This window comes from Salmo salar, chromosome ssa13 (genome assembly GCF_905237065.1).
Source record: "Salmo salar chromosome ssa13, Ssal_v3.1, whole genome shotgun sequence".
Classification (NCBI taxonomy): Eukaryota; Metazoa; Chordata; class Actinopteri; order Salmoniformes; family Salmonidae; genus Salmo; species Salmo salar.
In genome coordinates this window covers 21,493,724-21,515,048 of record NC_059454.1, presented here as the reverse complement: position 1 = coordinate 21,515,048, position 21,325 = coordinate 21,493,724, and the positions used below count along the sequence as shown (strand labels likewise).

The following is a 21,325-nucleotide window of genomic DNA, read 5'->3' as shown; positions in this document are numbered from 1 at the left end:
ACATTTGCCCAACTTCCTTGACGCTATCGCTTTGACGTTACCATTCCGCTATCGCTTTTTCCTCTCGTACCGAATGCCTAGATTTGTTAGCACAGGCGCTAGTCTGGCTACATGAGGGAAATATTAACCGAGTGACTGTGAAAAGCAGGCTAACAGAAGCTTGTGCCCATCCATTAGAGGACTGAATGACCAACATTAGCATGAGGCTCTCCGGCAGCACCCTGCAATGCAGTGACACACACAATGGCGAGTGCCACGCTTCCCCCCTGCCGTTCCCCCAGAAAAGCCCTTTTGTTCCCACAGCATCTGGACCTGACCTCCATGCATTCTGGGGATGGTGACCCCCCTCTACCCCCTCCTCTCCTATCTCTCCCTTTTAAAAAACCTACTCTGCCTCCACAGCAACCCCCCTCTCTATCCTACTCTGCCTCCACAGCAACCCCCTCTCTATCCTACTCTGCCTTTACAGCAACCCCCCCTCTCTATCCTACTCTGCCCCCACAGCAACCCCCCTCTCTATCCTACTCTGCCTCCACAGCAACCCCCCCCTCTTTATCATACTCTGCCTCCACAGCAACCCCCCTCTCTATCCTACTCTGCCTCCACAGCAACCCCCCCTCTCTATCCTACTCTGCCTTCACAACAACCCCCCTCTCTATCCTACTCTGCCCCCACAGCAACCCCCCTCTCTATCCTACTCTGCCTTCACAACAACCCCCCTCTCTATCCTACTCTGCCCCCACAGCAACCCCCCCTCTCTATCCTACTCTGCCTCCACAGCAACCCCCCCCTCTTTATCATACTCTGCCTCCACAGCGACCCCCCTCTCTATCCAACTCTGTCTTCACAGCAACCACCCCTCGAACTCTATCCTACTCTGCCTCCACAGCACCCCCCCTCTCTATCTTACTCTGCCTCCACAGTGACCCCCCCTCTCCATCCTACTCTGCCTCCACAGCAACCCCCCCTCTCTATCTTACTGTCTCCACAGCAACCCCCCCTCTCTATCCTACTCTGCCTCCACAGCAACCCCCCTCTATCTTACTCTGCCTCCACAGCAACCCCCCCTCTTTATCATACTCTGCCTCCACAGCAACCCCCCTCTCTATCTTACTCTGCCTCCACAGTGACCCCCCCTCTCCATCCTACTCTGCCTCCACAGCAACCCCCCTCTCTATCTTACTGTCTCCACAGCAACCCCCCCTCTCTAACTTACTCTGCCTCCACAGTGACCCCCCCCTCTCTATCCAACTCTGCCTCCACAGCAACCCCCCCCTTTATCATACTCTGCCTCCACAGCAACCCTCCCTCTCTATCATACTCTGCCTCCACTGCAACCCCCCCTCTATTCTACTCTGCCTCCACAGCAACCCCCCTCTTATCTTACTCTGCCTCCACAGCAACCCCCCTTTATCATACTCTGCCTCCACAGCAACCCTCCCTCTCTATCATACTCCGCCCCCACAGCAACCCCCCCTCTATTCTACTCTGCCTCCACAGCAACCCCCCCTCTCTATCTTACTCTGCCTCCACAGTGACCCCCCTGTATCCTACTCTGCCTCCACAGCAACCCCCCCCTCTATCCTACTCTGCCTCCACAGCAACCCCCCCTCTATTCTACTCTGCCTCCACAGCAACCCCCCCACTCTATCCTACTCTGACTTCTTCACAGCAACCCCCCCCTCTCTATTCTACTCTGCCTCAACAGCAACCCCCCCTCTCTATCCAACTCTGCCTCCACAGCAAACCCCCTCTCTCATTCCTACTCTGCCTCCACAGCAACCACCCCTCTCTATACTAGTCTGCCTCCACAGTGACCCCCCCCTCTCTATCCTACTCTGCCTCCACAGCAACCCCCCCTCTCTATCCTAATCTGCCTTCACAGCAACCCCCCCTCTCTATCCTACTCTGCCTCCACAGTAATCCCCCCCCTCTATCCTACTCTGCCTCCACAGCAACCCCCCCCTCTCTATCCTACTCTGCCTCCACAGCACCCCCCCTCTCTATACTAGTCTGCCTCCACAGCGACCCCCCCCCATATTAGTCTGCCTCCACAGCAACCTCCCCTCTCTATCCTACTCTGCCTCCACAGCAACCCCCCCTCTATCCTACTCTGCCTCCACAGCGACCCCCCCCTCTCTATCCTACTATGCCTCCACAGCACCCCCCCTCTCTATACTAGTCTGCCTCCACAGCACCCCCCCTATACTAGTCTGCCTCCACAGCAACCCACCATCTCTATTACCTACTCTGCCTCCACAGCGACCCCTCCTCTCTCTCCTACTGTGCCTCCACAGCGACCCCCCTCTCTATCCTACTCCTTCTTCAGACTGCCCACACCTCCCCTAGCCACCCATTTCTTTCAGTTACGGAGTGCAGCCATCTCTGGCTCCTTGAAAAGAAGGTCTGTGTACTAGTGAGCCTTACACAAAGCCTGCAAATTAAAAAATGAAAGAGAGGAAAAAAGCTCCACGGCTACTTGCCATCTGTCCCTCTGGTTTGGACGTGCCTGGCCTAGTGTGCCAGCCTCCCCCTCCCTTTCCTTCACCTCATCCCCACCCCCAACCTCCAAACCCACTCTCCCTTCTCCTTCCTTCACCTCATCCCCACCCCCAACCTCCAACCCCACCCAACCTCCCCTTCCTTCACGTCATCCCCACCCCCATCCCCAACCTACAACCCCACCTCCCCTTCCTTCACCTCATCCCCACCCCCAACCTCCAACCCCAACCCCACCTCCCCCTCCCCTTCCTTCCTTCCTTCACCTCATCCCCACCCCCAACCTCCAACCCCACCTCCCCCGATTCCCCTTTTAGCTTATATACACACCATCAACCACAATCACATTCTGCCATGCATTTCCCTCCTTGCTCCCCTGCATACATCACAGGCTTCACCGAATGGATGGTAGACGGCGACAACGAAGGAGACGGAGGATAGAATAAGAAGAGCTGCCACTTGCCTGGATGTGGAGAGACGGAGCCAGTGAATCAAGCCGTAATCCTTTCTTTGTGTGAGCGGCAAACAGAGAAATTTGTCTCCCAACAATGATTTCCCCAGCTCGGCGGTGGAGTAGAAAACGGGAAAGCGAGAGAGTGAGGGTGAATGAGAGGGAGGCAGAGAGTGAGTGAGAGAGAGAGAGCAGAAGCAGAAACGGAGAGACAGCAGGAGCGTGTGACAGAGAGAGAGCCACCGTCAAGCTACAGGGACACTGACAACCAGTAGAGGATTTGAAATGAAAGAGAGGAGAGAGAGGGGGCAGAGAGAGAGATAATGTGGGGGAGGGAGGGTTGGTCGGTTGGTTTGCTAGGTGACTCTAACACTGGGATAATGCTGAGATAACCTTCATGTCGGAGCAGAGCAGCAGCTGTAGACGTGAGATGGAAATGAATCCCGAGAGAGAGAGAGAGAGAGAGAGAGAGAGGCTTCTCTGTCAATTGTGACATTTGCGGCACATGATAACAAAGGCCATCTGTAGCAGCAGGGCTGGGAAGGAGGGAGAAAGGGAAGGAGGGGGTGGGGAGTTCACATGGCGAGTGTCCTCTTCCTAGAAACACAAAGCAGCACTCAAGCCTGTGGCGGAGAAACAGGCACCTGTTGGAGTCAGGCATGGGGAGACAAGCAGTGGGCAGAGAGACAACAACACATGTGCTGGGAAAGGGGAAGGAGAAGGAGGGAGACAAAGGGAAAGAGAGGACAGAGAAGGAGTGTGGGTCCATTTTATTTCACTGCTTTGGGAGTTAAAGACTTGTCTTATCATGTCATAGAACCATTTTAATTGAATTGAAATCGGTGGCATGGAACTGGGAGAAAGAGAGAGAGATGTTGAGAGAGGAAAAAACACAAAGACGGACAGACATGTTTAGGGTTGCCAAATTCCAGTAACTTTCGCAAAATGTCAAGGTTTTCCGGAAATCCTGGTTGGAGGGTTCAGGATTTCCTGCATCTGGGAATTTTTTCCGGGAATTTTCCAACTGGGATTTCTGAAAAACCTATCCAGAAGTTTTAACTTTGAGGCCAGACCATTTTAATTTCAAATTTAACCAAATAAGATGGAGTATTTCCTATGAATAATTAAACAGGGGCTCATCTTTGTGCATTTATCACATGGCTATATCCAGGGGCAACTATCTGACTAAGCACTGGTCTCTCTGTCTCCCTTTATTTTAACCGTCCCTCCTCTCCACATTACTCTACCCAGGGTTTGCCACTGAAATACAGGTGAACGTGTGAAGGCAAGCAGAATTGCATGTGTGTTTATCCACAATCGCTTGGCTTTCCCCTAGGAAGGAGATCAAGATTCCAAAAGCAGTCAGTGGTGTAGTGCTTAGCCAACTCCCTGATCATGCCATGGCATAAATACTGTATGTTTGGCAAGAAAGGAGCTGACGAAAACACATACAGATCTGTGACAATGCTATATTCAACAGTCATGTTGGATCTGGTGGCCCCGCCAGGACAGTATGGCTGTTTTGGGAATTCCTGCTCTTTCTGTCCTCTGAGCCTGGGTCATTTCCCCATCTCCCTATTGGGATATTTTCTAGAGCTCAACATGTTCATCACATAATCAGGCAGCAAATCTATTTTCAATATATCAGAACATCATAATCCCAGTCAGACTACCGGGAGAGCAGCTCATAGAGGATTTACCAGTCACATGGCCCAGGCAGAGAGAGAGAGAGAAAGAGAGATATATAGAGAGAGAAAGAAGGATACATAGAGAGACAGAAAGGTCTTCGAAAGCCAAGTTAACAAACAGATCATCGACCATTTCGAATTCAACCGTACCTTCTCCACTATGCAATCTGGTTTCCGAGCTGGTTATCGGTGCACCTCAGCCACGCTCAAGGTCCTAAACGATATCATAACCGCCATCGATAAGATGGCAGCTGTATTCATCGACCTGGCCAAGGCTTTCGACTCTGTCAATCACCACATTCTTATCGGCAGACTCAATAGCCTTGGTTTCTCAAATGACTGCCTCGCTTGGTTCACCAACTACTTCTCAGTCAGAGTTCAGTGTGTCAAATCGGAGGGCCTGTTGTCCGGACCTCTGGCAGTCTCTATGGGGGTGCCACAGGGTTCAATCCTCGGGCCGACTCTTTTCTCTGTATATATCAATGATGTCACTCTTGTTGCTGGTGATTCTCTGATCCACCTCTACGCAGGCGACACCATTCTGTATACTTCTGGCCCTTCTTTGGACACTGTTAACTAACCTCCAGATGAGCTTCAATGCCATACAACTCTCCTTCCGTGGCCTCCAACTGTTCTTAAATGCAAGTAAAACTAAATGCATGCTCTTCATCTGATCGCTGCCCACACCTGCCCGCCCGTCCAGCGTCACTACTCTGGACAGTTCTGACTTAGAATATGTGGACAACTACAAATACCTAGGCGTCTGGTTAGACTGTAAACTCTCCTTCCAATCCAAAATGAAATCTAGAATCGGCTTCCTATTTCGCAACAAAGCATCCTTCACTCATGCTGCCGAACATACTCTCGTAGAACTGACTATCCTACCAATCCTTGACTTCGGCGATGTCATTTACAAAATAGCCTCCAACACTCTACTCAGCAAACTGGATGCAGTCTATCACAGTGCCATCCGTTTTGTCACCAAAGCCCTATATACTACCCACCACTGTGACCTGTATGCTCTCGTTGGCAGGCCCTCGCTTCATATTTGTCGCCAAACCCACTGGCTCCAGGTCATCTATAAGTCTTTGCTAGGTAAAGCCCCACCTTATCTCAGCTCACTGGTCACCATAGCAGCACCCAACTGTAGCACGGGCTCCAGCAGGTATATTTCGCTGGTCATCCCCAAAGCCAATTTCTCCTTCGGCCACCTTTCCTTCCAGTTCTCTGCTGCCAATGACAGGAACGAACTGCAAAAATCACTGAAGCAGGAGACTCATATCTCCCTCACTAGCTTTAAGCACCAGCTGTCAAAACAGCTCACAGATCACTGCACCTGTGCATAGCCCATCTGTAAATATCCCATTCAACTACCTCATCCCCATACTGTTATTTATTTTGCTCCTTTGCACCCCAGTATCTCTACTTGCACACTCATCCTCTGCACATCTATCACTCCAGTGTTTAATTGCTAAATTGTAATTATTTCGCCACTATGGCCTATTTATTGCCTTACCTCTCTTAACCTACCTCATCCTACCTCACACTGTATATAGACTTTTTTCTATTGTATTATTGACTGTATGTTTGTTTATTCCATGTGTAACTCTGTGTCGTTGTTTGTGACGCACTGCTTTGCTTTATCTTGGCCAGGTCGCAGTTGTAAATGAGAACTTGTTCTCAACTAGTTTACCTGGTTATATAAAGGTGAAATATAAAAAAAGAAAAAAAGAGGGATACAGAGAGAGAAAGAAGGATACAAAGAGAGAGAAAGAGGGCTATATATATAGAGAGAGAGAAAGAGGGATACAGAGTGGGAGAGAAAGAGAGATACAAAGAGAGAGAGATACAGAGAGGGTGAGAAAGAGGTATACAGAGGAGAGAGAGAAAGAGGGACACAGAGGAGAGAGAAAGAGGGATACAGAGAAGAGAGAGAAAGAGGGATACAGAGAAGAGAGAGAAAGATGGATACAGAGAAGAGAGAGAACGAGGGATACAGAGGAGAGAGAAAGGGATATAGAGAAGAGAGAGATTGAGAAATACAGAGAAGAGAGAGAGAACGAGGAATACAGAGAGAGAATGAGAGAGAAAGAGAAAGAGGGATACAGAGAGTGAGAGAAAGAGGAATACAGAGAGAGAAAGAGGGCTACAAAGAGAGAGAGAAAGGGATACAGAGAGAGAGAGAGGGATACAGACAGAGAGGGATACAGAAAGCGAGAGAAAGAAGGATACAGAGAGAAGGAAAGAGGGACACAGAGAGAGAGAAAGAGGGATACAGAGTGAGAGAAAGAGGGATACAGAGAGAGAGGGATACAGAAAGCGAGAGAAAGAAGGATACAGAGAGAAGGAAAGAGGGACACAGAGTGAGAGAAAGAGGGATACAGAGAGAGAGAAAGAGGGATACAGAGAGCGAGAAAGAGGGATACAGAGTGAGAGAGAAAGAAGGATACAAAGAGAGAGAAAGAGGGATATATATAGAGAGAAAGAGGGATACAGAGTGAGAGAGAAAGAGAGATACAAAGAGAGAGAGATACAGAGAGAAAGAGGGATACAGAGGGGAGAGACAAAACAAGGGATACAGAGAGAGAACGAGAGAGAGAGAGAGAGAGAGGAGGGACAGAGAGAGAGAGAAAGAAGGATGCAGAGGAGAGAGAAAGAGGGATACAGAGAGAGAGAGAAAGAGGGATACAGAGAGATAAAGAGGGATACAGCGAGAGAAAGAGGGATACAGAGGGGGGGAGAGAGAGATAAAGGGATACAGAGAGAGAGAGTGAGGGATACAGAGAGAGAGAGGGATACAGAGGGAGATAAAGAGGGATATAGAGCGATAGAGAGATAGAGGGATACAGAAAGAGAAAAAGAGGGTTACAGAGAGAGAGAGAAAGAGGGATACAGAGAGATAGAGAGAGAAAGAGAGATACAGAGGTAGAGAGAGAAAGAGGGATACAGAGGGATAGAGAGAGAAAGAGAGATACAGAGGTAGAGAGAGAAAGAGGGATACAGAGAGATAGAGAGAGAAAGAGAGATACAGAGGTAGAGAGAGAAAGAGGGATACAGAGGGAGAGAAAGAGGGATACAGAGAGAGAGAGAAAGAGGGATACAGAGAGAGAGAAAGAGGGGAGAGAGAGAGAAAGAGGGATACAGAGGGAGAGAGAAAGAGGGATACAGAGAGAGAGAGAAAGAGGGATACAGAGGGAGAGAGAGAAAGGGATACAGAGAGAGCGAATGGGAGAAAAGAGAGACAAAAAGAAAAGAGGGGAAGGAAACGTTTTTAATATTTTCTAGCCCAGAAGCCCGTTTCTATCTGGCCAAGTAAAGCCACACACACACACACACACACACACACACACACACACACACACACACACACACACACACACACACACACACACACACACACACACACACACACACACACACACACACACACACACACACACACACAGTTCCACATCCCAGATGCATAAAGAGGTGCTGTGTGGTAGGAAAGGCAATGTCTCTCTCCACTGATGGGATTTTGCTTGTGACTGAGACATGTGATCATGAAAACAACATCCCCACTGAGAACATCACAACAGCCACACACACATGCAGCCAAACACACACATGCAGCCAAACACACACATGCAGCCAAACACACACATGCAGCCAAACACACACATGCAGCCAAACACACACGTGCACACACATGCACGTGCACAGTGGATTTCTGACCAACTGCTGTCAGGTCCTTGACAATATACACTGTGGTTGATTAGCAGGGCTTCATTGATTCAGAGGAAGGTTCACGGCCTATCCACAACAGACCACTCGACCAGAATATTTTGGATCTAAAGCACCACTTCCAAAAACATACTATTCAAATGTATCAGCGACTACATGGAGTAAACTATCACATAATGTTATACTGCAGAAGTGTACCATTCCCAGCACCAATCACATCCAACAGATAATGAGCTGACCTCACAGTACACAGTTGTCTGCTCTGGCATCCACCCAGGTCATTGGCCCACCACACCACACACTGTACTGTAGTTAAGTGAAACATCTGGGAGGGCAGATTTCCAGTGTCGGGAGGACAAGTGGATCACTGGCGTTCCAAAAACACAGAACATTTTATTAGATTACGGTACATCTGAATGGCTTTTTTGTGTCTACGCACTTAGAAAAAAGGGTTATTGGACTGTCCCCATAGGAGAACCCTTTTTGATTCCAGGTAGAACCCTTTTTGGATTCCATATAGAACCCTCTCTGGAAATGGTTCTACATGGAACCCACAGCCGAAGAACCCTTTAAGGTCCTAGATGGCACCTTTTTTTCTAAGAATGTATGTTCCTTTATGGGTGGGGGGGAGGATGAGGAGGAATATTATGAGGAGGAAGAGGGAAAGATGAGGTGGGGAGAAAGGGGAGGCAGAGAAGGAATATTGTGAGGATGATGAGGAGTTTTAGGAGGAGGAAGACGAAGGTGAGACTGAAGATGAGGGGGTGGAACTCACAAGGCACAGCATGGTGGTAGAGGTTAGCTCTGATGGTCTGTTGGAGACCATGGTCGGGGGAGGACTTCTGAAACCTCAGGCTCAGGTAGTGCTTCAAGTCCTTGTTCAGCTTGTTACCTGCACAGGGAAACCACACAGGAACAATGGTTACGCCTCATTTCATAACACACCATTTGCATAGCAAATTTGAACATTTGAACATTTTGTGTGCCAGGTGTTGGATCTGTATGTGCTTCAGCCCACTCCTCTGACTATTGTTGTCATGCCATACATGTGTTGTTTACATGTTTCTTTTGGTTTCACAAGTAGCACATGTAATTCCTGTCTGGCAGTGGCAGTATATTCATTACACTCTGGTGAAGTCATCATTTTGGGACCAAATCAGAGCTGGTTGATTAGCAGCAGTGAGTGTTTCAGCTGCCACATAGCTGATTGACCCCACCACGTCTGCTCAACTTCACCCACAGGCACAGAGAGAGAGAGAGAGCAGGAGGAAGGAAGGAGAAAAGAGAAAGACAGAAATAGACAGAGAGAAATTGTGAGAGGGAGAAGTAGAGAAAGAGAGAGAGAAATGGAGAGGTAAAGAGAAAGATAAGACAGACATGCACAGACAGCAAGCGATGTGGGCTGAGGTAATTGAGAACAACAGTTCCCTGATTGGCTAAGAGCTGCCAGGTTCAGTCAGCGTCTGTCCAATCAGAGCCCCTGACGCGCTCCCTCTCTGCTGTGTTTGAATGAAGCCTTCAGTCTCCCAGAAGGAGAGGAGTCACAATGGGGCCAGATGGCCAGGGCTCTCTCTCACGCCAGGGTCTCATTTAGGACCGTTTAATGATCTCCAAATATATCATCCATGTCTGGGGAGCTGGCCAGCCATTTTGGGGGCATTGGCCAACATCTCTCCACACAGACCCCTGACCATGATGGAAGCTGCTTATTAATATATATTGTAATGACACTATTCAATGTGTATAGATCGTTAAAAACATAATACAACAAGTTTAACATGAACAGTCATATTAAATAAAAATGATTTATTTGTTATAATGTTTTGAAGAAAATGGGGTATTTTAAAGCTACAATATGTAACTTTCTGGATGACCCAACCAAATTCGCATAGGCATGTGAGTTATAGATCAGTTCTATGTGTGATATTTCTATGCTTCCCGTTCTTAAGTATCGTTTTTGCATCTTTTATTTTCGGTTTTGTACACCAGCTTCAAACATCTGAAAATACTATATTTTTAGTTATGAAAAATATATTTCACAGCGGTTTAGATGGTACAATGGTTATCTACACAGTGACTGCTTGTTTTGTCACAAACTGAAATTAGGCAAACTATTTGAATTTTAGCAACCAGGAAATGGCAGAGCTTTTTCTGCATAGTGCATCTTTAAATGGCTGGTTATATTATTAGAAAGGAAAAGTTTCGTTTTTCGTAGCTAAAATGTGTTCACCATTTGAGAGTATATACCACTTACTAGTAGCCACTTGAAGTTCAGCAAATCAGCTACTCAGAGATGAATTCATCTGATTTTAACTAATCAACTAATTGAGGTTATGATTATTATTTGACCCCCTGATTAGTTAGAAACAAAATTATTTGGGAACAAAAGCCTGCTCATAGATATAGAACAGAACAGATGGGCCTATGGAATAGAATAGATATAGAACTGTTTCAGACAGACAGACATCTGTCACACAGACGTGTGGCCCTGCATCACCTCATCTTCCCATGAACTCACACAGCTTAATCACAGACCACACCCTCATAAATCTATGTCCACCCCAACCAGCCTGTTCACAACTTACAGTACAGACTCACTTTCAGTTTTACTAATGCAACACCCACAACCCTAATGCAACCTCTGACCTATATACACTCTTAGAAAAAAGGGTTCCAAAAGGGTTCTGCAGCTGTACTTACAGGACCTTCAAACTCCACTCTGGACCTGGAAGCCAGTTCCACGGCTTTTTTCCATTGTTCCCCTTCAACCAGGGACTGATTTTGACCTGGGACACCAAGTGTGTGCAGTTAATTATCAGGCAGAACAGAAAACAATCTGGCTCCGGACCTCGTGGGGTAAGAGTTGACTACCCCTGCTATAGGAGAACCCTTTTGGGTTCCATGTAGAGGCCTTTGTGGGAAGAAAATGGCTCTACCTGTAACCAAAAGGGTTCTTCAAAAGGTTATCCTACAGTATACACTTTTCTAAGAGTGTACTGTATACCCAAGTGGCGCAGCGGTCTAAGGCACTGCCGCTCAATGCTAGAGGCGTCACTACAGACCCTGGTTTGATCCCGGGTTGTATCACAACCGGCCGTGATCGGGAGTCCCATAGGGCGGCGCACAATTGGCCCAGCGTCGTCTGGGTTAGGGGAGGGTTTGGCCGAGGCAGGCCATCATTGTAAATAAGAATTTGTTCTTAACAGACTTGCCTGGTTAAACAAAAAAATAAAGAAATATAGCACCAAGGAGTCCTCACAAATACAGCATCAATGGGAACATTATCAAATTAGGAGAACCATTCCATCCCAGAGAATAAACAACAATATTCAGTTTAGCCTAAAGTCACAGAAATACAACCATTACATGTCGGCAGGGTAGGAATCTGAAACACTGCCCAGCAGCTAGCGTGCTCTGCTGTATTTTTCCGTTCCCCTACACACACAGCCCTCTGTGTAACTCTGTGCAAGCAAAGCACAGTCAGGTAATTGTTACCTAGCAACCAGCCAGTCCTGACAACCATCGTTACGGTCCCTGCTAGGCAAGCAGCCTGCATTCAGACTAAAAACATTTAGAAATACAAGCTAGCACACACACACACACACACACACACACACACACACACACACACACACACACACACACACACACACACACACACACACACACACACACACACACACACACACACACACACACACACACACACAGGTCAATGGACAAGGTTTACTCCTCTAAGACATCGGTACATTAGATGTGTCATAGGGATAAAACATCTTATAATCACTATCATCAGAATAGTCGTATACATGTCATGTACCATCACTCATGAAAAATACTCAACATTCTTCCTCAATCCTGAGCCCCAGTAGTATCCCCTGGGTGGGGACCACCATTAGGCATTACATCACCTCTCCTGTGGCTGGGGAGAGCTGATACAGAGCTGGAACAGAGCAGGCAGGGTGCAGGCGGCCCAGGTGTCATGCCCCATCAATGATGAAGTCATCAAATATTTAAGATTTTCAAGGATTTACAGCCATGTGCCGCAGGGATTATCTCAAACACAGTGTGGCACAGTGGGTGTGTGTGTGTACCTGCATGAGATTGAGAGTGTGTATGTGCTGCTGTTTCTCTCTCTCCACACAGACACAGTTAAATAAACACACAGAGAAATGACGTACACATTTGCACGCACAGGAATGAGACAAGCATGACCAATGCTAACGTTTACCAAATCGAAAATCAACGCAACCGCCGTACATACACACACACACAAGAGACATTGATGTTTCAATATTCTTCGATTGCCCTGATTCCGTCTTTGATAGACAATGAGTTCATCAGTGATAGAGTGGGAAGCCGAGGCAAATCCCTCCAAGAACACTCTGCCCCAGATAAGGAGTTGAGGAACACACAGAGGTCAAGGAGACATCTCTACACACACACACAGTCTCTGCTTCTCCCTGACAGACATGAAGGGTGCGTTCAGAAATTCACTCTGGCTATCTACTCTGATTTCAGAGCACTCTCGTCTGAGTGTGCCAGAGTGCAGAATAACTGATGAATTTACGAATGCTCAAAACCCGCTGAATATGTACGGTGTCAGGGAGGAGGTGAGGCCACTCGGAGTGTGGTGTCAGGAAAACAACCTCTCACTCAACGTCAACAAAACAAAGGAGATGATCGTGGGCTTCAGGAAACAGAAGAGGGTGCACCCCCCCATCCACATCGATGGGACTGTAGTGGAGAAGGTAGAAAGTTTCAAGTTCCTCTGCGTAAACATCATAGACAAACTGAAATGGTTCACCCACACAGACAGTGTGGTGAAGAAGGCGCAACAGCGCCTCTTCAACCTCAGGAGGCTGAAGACATGCGGCTTGTCACTTAAAACCCTCACAAACTTTTACAGATGCCCAATTGAGAGCATCCTGTCGGGCTGTACCATCGCCTGGCTCTTCAGAGGGTGGTGCGTTCTGCAAAACACATCACCGTGGGCAAACTACCTGCCCTCCAGGACATCTACAGCACCCGATGTCACAGGAAGGCCAAAAAGATCATCAAGGACAACAACCACCCGAGTCACTGCCTGTTCACCCCGCTACCATCCAGAAGACGAGGTCAGTACAGGTGCATCAAAGCTGGGACCGAGAGACTGAAAAACAACTTCTATATCAAGGCCATCAGACTGTTAAACAGGCATCACTAACACAGAGGCTGCTGCCAACATACAGACTCAAATCATTGGCCACTTTAATAAAGTTACTTTAAATAATGCCACTTTAATAATGTTTACATATCTTACATTACTCATATCATATGTATATACTGTATTTTATATAATCTACTGCATCTTGTCTATGCCGCTCGGCCATCGCTCATCCATATTTTTATATGTACATATTCCTATTCCATCCCTTTAGATTTGTGTGTATAAGGTAGTTGTGGAACTGTTAGATTACTTGTTAGATATTACTGCACTGTCGGAACTAGAAACACAAGCATTTCGCTACACTCGCATTAACATCTGCTAACCATGTGTATGTGACTAATAAAATTTGATTTGATTTTAAACGTAGGCAAAAAACGTAATTAAATTGTTGCCAGCAGCACAGTTAGTCACCAACGCTCTGGATAACATGAAAAGAGCCTAATCAGCTCTGCTAAGGCGAGAAAAATAGAGTGAGGTGTTCTTTCATTTGTGTCTGGAAAAAGCTAGCAAGCTAACTAACTTTAGCCAGTTATCTTGGGTACTTGACTGCCATTGTGAAGTCAGAACGCTCCAATCAACCCTACTCCTTGGCCAGAGCGTCCAGTGTGCGCTCTGAACACCCAGAGAGCGAAACCCTCTGAATTTACAAACAGACAATATGACAAGGCTCTGAGCGCTCTCTGACACTCCAGAGTGAATTTACAAACACACCCGAACAGAACAGAAACAAACACCAGGGTTAATTCTTAATTGAGTTGGGAATGGCTCTTTACTGGATATTTAATTGAATTGGAACACCCCACAGGTAGCAGAATTGGAATTTAATTTGAATTAAAGGAAGCGTAATTTATTTAAATGGAATTCGGCTTATTTATTCTACACATCACCATAGTAATGTTTATTTTGACGTCATGAATGTTTACCATTTCAATACCATGTAGCATAACGTTGAAACATTTCATTTTTAAAAGTCATACTTCCAAAACAATTTTAAATAAATACAGTGGTCTGGAAATATTCTATAATAATTCATAATTCCCTTACTTGTCATGGCTGTTCAAAGGATCGGACCAAAATGCAGCGTGTTCATAGTTCCACATATTTTATTTACCGTGAAACTAAATGCAATACACTAAATACTTGAATACACACAACAACAAAAAACGTGACGCAGAGAGAAAGCACACTACTCAAAAATGTATCACCCACAAAAACAGGTGGGACAAACATCAACTTAAATATGACCTCCAATTAGAGACAACGACAACCGGCTGCCTCTAACTGGAGATCATACCAAACAAAACCAACATAGAAATACAAAACTAGAAACTGAACATAGAAATACAAAACATAGACAAACACCCCCTGTCACTCCCTGACCACTCTACCATAGAAAATAACAACTTACTATGGTCAGGATGTGACATTAATGTTTTTAAATACATTTCCCAGAGTGCATTAGATTAAACAGACCAAGCAGACCAGGCGGTTTGGGGTTTAAGAAGTCAATGAAAGAAGTAAAATAATTCTTCCTTAGTTGTACATTTTCTCAAAATCTAATGGTACAGCCTAGATTCGATCCAATATCTTAAGTAGTTGACCATGTTATTACGCCAACCTTGTGAAATTGACAAACTGACACATTTTCATTTTCTTTAAAAACAACTTTACATCGAAGGAGTGTTTTTGATTTGACGGCCTGCACATTTTATTTATTTATTTATTTCACCTTTATTTAACCAGGTAGGCTAGTTGAGAACAAGTTATAATTTGCAACTGTGACCTGGCCAAGATAAAGCATAGCAATTCGACACATACAACAACACAGACTTACACATGGAATAAACAAAACAAAAGAAGAACAAAAGTAGAACAAAAGAAAACAAAAAGTCTATATACAGTGAGTGCAAATGAGGTAAGTTAAGGCAATAAATAGGCCATGGTGTCGAAGTAATTACAATATAGCAATTAAACACTGGAATGGTAGATGTGCAGAAGATGAATGTGCAAGTAGAGATACTGGGGTGCAAAGGAGCAAGATAAATAAATAAATACAGTATGGGGATGAGGTAGGTAGATAGATGGGCTGTTTACAGATGGGCTATGTACAGGTGCAGTGATCTGTGAGCTGCTTTGACAGCTGGTGCTTAAAGCTAGTGAGGGAGATATGAGTCTCCAGCTTCAGAGATTTTTGCAGTTCGTTCCAGTCATTGGCAGCAGAGAACTGGAAGGAAAGACGACCAAAGGAGGAATTGGCTTTGGGGGTGACCAGTGAGATATACCTGCCGTAGCGCGTGTCTTACTCGTGGGTGCTGCTATGGTGACCAATGAGCTGAGATAAGGAGGGGCTTTACCTAGCAGAGACTTGTAGATAACCTGTAGCCAGTGGGTTTGGCGACGAGTATGAAGCGAGGGCCAACCAACGAGAGCGTACAGGTCGCAATGGAGGGTAGTGTATGGGGCTTTGGTGACAAAACGGATGGCACTGTGATAGACTTTATCCAGTATGTTGGGTAGAGTGTTGGAAGCTATTTCATAGATGACATCACCAAAGTCGAGGATCGGTAGGATGGTCAGTTTTACAAGGGTATGTTTGGCAGCATGAGTGAATGATGCCTTGTTGCGATAGGAAGCCGATTCTAGATTTCATTTTGGATTGGAGATGCTTAATGTGAGTCTGGAAGGAGAGTTTACAGTCTAACCAGACTCCCAGCTATTTGTAGTTGTCCACGTATTCTAAGTCAGAGCCGTCCAGAGTAGTGATGCTGGACGGGCGAGCAGGTGTGGGCAGTGATCGATTGAATAGCATGCATTTAGTTTTACTTGCGTTTAAGAGCAGTTGGAGGCCACAGGAGAGTTATATGGCATTGAAGCTCGTCTGGAGGTTAGTTAACACAGTGTCCAAAGAGGGGCCAGAAGTATACAGAATGGTGTCGTCTGCGTAGAGGTGGATCAGAGAATCCCCAGCAACAAGAGCAACATCATTGATGTATACAGAGAAGAGAGTCGGCCCGAGAATTGAACCCTGTGGCACCCCCATAAAGACCGCCAGAGGTCCGGACAACAGGCCCTCCGATTTGACACACTGAACTCTATCAGAGAAGTAGTTGGTAAACCAGGCGAGGCAATCATTTGAGAAACCAAGGCTGTCGAGTCTGCCAATAAGAATGTGGTGATTGACAGAGTCGAAAGCCTTGGCCAGGTCGATGAATACGGCTGCACAGTAATGTCTCTTATCGATGGCGGTTATGATGTCGTTTAGGACCTTGGGCGTGGCTGAGGTGCACCCATGACCAGCTCTGAAACTAGATTGCATAGCGGAGAAGGTACGGTGGGACTCTAAATGGTCGGTAATCTGTTTGTTAACTTGACTTTCGAAGACCTTAGAAAGACAGGGTAGGATAGATTTAGGTCTGTAGCAGTTTGAGTCTAGAGTGTCACCCCCTTTGAAGAGGGGGATGACCGCGGCAGCTTTCCAATCTTTGGGAATCTCAGACGATACGAAAGAGAGGTTGAACAGGCTAGTAATAGGGGTTGCAGTGTTTCCGGACTGTGTTTTACAGTGTTTCCTAGCCTCAGAGCAGTGGGCAGCTGGGAGGAGGTGCTCTTATTCTCCATAGACTTTACAGTGTCCCAGAACTTTTTTGAGTTAGTACTACAGGGTGCAAATTTCTGTTTGAAAAGCTAGCCTTAGCTTTTCTAACTGCCTGTGTATCTTTGTTTCTAACTTCCCTGAAAATGTGCATATCACGGGGGCTATTCGATGCTAATGCAGAACATCACAGGATGTTTTTGTGCTGTCAAGGGCAGACAGGTCTGGAGTGAACCAAGGACTATATCTATTCCTAGTTCTACATTTTTTGAGTGGGGCATGCTTATTTAAGATGGTGAGGAAGGCACTTTTAAAGAATAGCCAGGCATCCTCTACTGACGGGATAAGGTCAATGTCATTCCAGGATACCGCAGCCAGTTCGATTAGAAAGGCCTGCTCGCAGAAGTGTTTTAGGGAGCATTTGACATTGATGAGGGGTGCGCAGTTCATGAGCAGTTCATGCACAGTTCAGCGCGGTTAGACACGAGGATGTGTTTCTACGCATGAGCTTAACTAACCAGTGTTTCTGCCTATCTTCATACAGTACTGTCTTTGACTGCAGTTTGGAAGGGAACAATCTTACGTCTCATGACAACGAAAAATACTGTTTGACATATTTGAGTTATAATCAAACTAATATTGGAAATGGTATGTGTATTCTTTGCATTAAGTGTCATATCCATTTGATAAAACATTTGTCAAATGAAGATGGCGCTGCAGTGGATGGCAGGCTATGACCGAAAACAGCTTCTGGAGATCAGAAGAGCGATCACTAACCTCAATTTGGATGACAATTTCTACATTAACGAGTTGGCAGCTCTGGACATTCTGTTTACTCTGTACCAGGCCATAGTCTCTGGGACTCGAAAGTGGAAGCTACGGCGCAAAAAAGGCAGACGTGACGGCATCCTGACAAGACTACACTGGCAAGCAAATAAACTGCCTCTACCCTCCGTTCGGTTGGCAAATGTACAATCACTAGAGAACAAACTGGATGAGCTCCGTTCGAGACCAGGCTATCAACGGGAAAAGAAAAGGAGAGCTGCACACTCTAGGAGCTGAGATGCAATAATTTAATATCAACATTTGAAAACCAAGCTATCTTCATCAGGGTATAACGAGTAACAATGCGGGTCACTAGTTTATATAGAGTTTGAAAGGACACACACAGGTGTCTATAATCATGGCCAGCTGTGGCTTGATTTCATTGGTCGATTTAGAGATATAAATAGAGCATGTAAAAAAAGCATGAATGGATTACATATGATCATAGATACAATTCGGCTACATTGGCCTACAAACATTATTTACCATATATAGCAAAAACAAAATAATCACAAGAATGGCTTCAGATCAAAGTCTACATTGAGACCCAAAAGGGAGCAAGGGTCTTTAAATTAAAGATCCAGGCAGCCTCTCGTTTTAGCAGCCAATTGTCAAGGTCACCCCCTCTCCTAGGAAGGGTGATGTGTTTGATGCCGATACAGCAAAGGGACAAAATAGAGTGGTTCACTTCTAAAAAGTGGGCCGCAAATGGGTACATCGAGTTTTTCCACCTAATGGTGCTACGATGCACAGCGATTCTTACTTTTAGTTTGCTCTTCATTTTGCCCACATAATTTTTACCACAAGGACAAGTTATAAGATAAATAACTGCCTTAGTGGAACACGTGATAACACCTTTGATTGGGATCTGTTTGCCTGTTTGGGGGAGTTTGAAGGATCTACATTGGTAAGTGCCATTGCATTTGCAGTTTCCATCTGGCGCAAGGAGACGTTGTGCAGGGGTATTTTGGGATGGTAAATCAGAGGTTACCAATTGAGAATACGACCAATGGAGGGTCCGGAAACACATTACCGATACTGTCATCCGATCTTAGAATGTGCCAATGTTTGTGAACGATTCCCGTAGTAAGAATGCAATAATGCTTCTTTTTGCGAGACTTTCCTTGAAAGAGATCATGTCTCGATTTGTTTTGTATTTTCTCAACGGCAGGATTGATCTGACCATTTTAGGACCCCCTTTCGTTGAATTTTCTTTGCATCACAGCCATGGTTCTGTGGAAATCTGATTGTTTTTGCAAATTCTTTTGATTAGACAGAATTGCCTGTAGGATATGCTGTTTTTCAATCCTCACACAAAATCAAAAGATCAAGGAAATGTATTTGTCTTGTGTCAGATTGCATAGTGAATCTCAGGTACTCAGAACAAGAGGTAAGAAGCATGGAATGCCTTGAGCTGTTTTGTATCACCCTCCATAAAACCAAAATATCATCAATGTGCTGTTTCCAAATAATAATGTTTTTTTGAGAGGACTGACAATTTATTGTTTCACCATGCATCCCACGTACAAATTAACATAGTTAGGAGCCATAGGGGGTCCCATAGCAGTACCCTTCATCTCGATAAAAGTAAATGTTTGAAACATGAAATAGTTGTGTGTGAGTATATTTCAGCCAATGTTATAATACATGACCTGGAGGGTAGTTCAATTGGGTCACGTTGCAAAAGAAAATGTTCCATGGCATCAATACTTCCCTCGTGTGGAATATTAGTGTATAACGACTAAACATCAAAAGTTAATAACAAAGTATTCTTGTGTTTTTGCTATCAATTGTAAAGAATGTTTGTAGGCCTATGCAGCCAAGTCGTATCTATGATCATATGTAATCAATTCATGCTTCTTTTTTTTACATGTTCTATTTATATAAATCAACCAATGAAATCAAGCCACAGCTGGGCATGATTATAGACACCTGTGTGTGTCCTTTCAAACTCTATATAAACTAGTGACCCACATTGTTACTCATTAAACCCTGATGAAGACAGCTTGGCTGTCGGAAAGTTGGTATTCAATTATTGCATCTGAGCTCCTAGATTGTGTGGCTCTCCTTTTCGTTTGACGTGTTCTACTCTGCTAGCCAGCACCTCACCGAACCAGGTGTGCGTTTCTTTCGCCTCCAGATATCCTATCAACGAGACCTGAAAAACAGTAATATTCTATGTTTCACAGAGTTGTGGCTAAACAAGGACATGGATAATATACATCTAGCTGCTTTTCAATGCATCGTCAAGACCGGTTGGCAGCCTCAGGTAAGATGAGGGGGTAGGGGTGTGTCTCATTGTTAACAACAGCTGGTGTGCGATATCTAATGTTAAGGAAGTCTCAAGTTTTTTCTCACCTGAGATATAAAACCTCATGATAAGCTGCAGAACATACTTTTACCCAGATACTTTTGTCACGTCCTGACCCTTGTAAGAGGTAATTTTCTATAGTAGATGGGTCAGGGCGTGACAGGGGGTGTTTGGTTGGTTTTCTGGTTTTCTATTTCTAGGTTTTGTGTTCTAGGTTTTCTATTTCTATGTTGTTTTTTTGGGTTGATCTCCAATTGGAGGCAGCTGGTCCTTGTTGCCCCTGACTGGAGATCATATTTAAGTAGGGGGTTTTTCCTTTTGGGTTTGTGGGTTGTTAATTTTGAGTAGTGTGTTTTCCTCTGCGTCACAGTTTGTTGGTTTTTGTATTTCAGTATTTGGTGTATTGCAATGTTTCACTATAAATAAAAAGATGTGGAACTACAACCATGCTGCGCGTTGGTCCGATCATTCTGACAGCCGTGACAGAACAATCCACCACAAAAGGACCAAGCAGCATGGTAAGGAGTATTGGGAGGAATGGACTTGGGAGGACATTTTGGATGGAGAAGGACCTTGGAGGCAGGCTGGGGAGTATCGACGCCCGAAGGAGGAAATTGAAGAAGCAAAGAGGGAGCGACGATACTACAAGGTGCTATATCCACCAATAGGCAAGGCGGAGAGTCAGTCCCACATTTGTTTTGGGGGGGGGGGCATATGGGGAGTTTGGCGACATCAGAGGGGAGACCTGATCTAACTTCCCGTGCGTATCGGAGAGAGCGGTGGAGCAGACAGGACCCAGTCAGGGAGTCAAGCGCGGAGCTCAACGCAAGATTCCGAAGAGAGGTACTGGCAGAAAGAGCACTACGGAGCGGGGGTGCTGAGGATCGAGTGGCTGAACGAGCAATGGGTTATGGTGTGATGCGCAATATATCGCCCATACGCATTCACAGCCCGGTGCGCTCGGTGCCAGCTCCTCACCGGTGTAGGGCGAGGATGGTCATTCAGACAGAAAGGAGTAGGCCTGCTC

At 45.7% G+C, this 21,325-nt stretch overlaps 1 protein-coding gene across 13 annotated transcripts in view; it reads right to left on the bottom strand.

Moving 5' to 3' along the window:
• LOC106566645 (membrane-associated guanylate kinase, WW and PDZ domain-containing protein 1) overlaps positions 1-21,325 on the bottom strand; it is a 196,715-nt gene that overhangs the window by 110,199 nt on the left and 65,191 nt on the right. For all 13 annotated transcript variants that reach the window (XM_045693040.1, XM_045693037.1, XM_014134868.2 and 10 more), the window contains exon 2: positions 9,137-9,253. In XM_045693040.1, the coding sequence (XP_045548996.1) occupies positions 9,137-9,253 (117 nt within the window). The remainder of the gene's footprint in view (positions 1-9,136; positions 9,254-21,325) is intronic.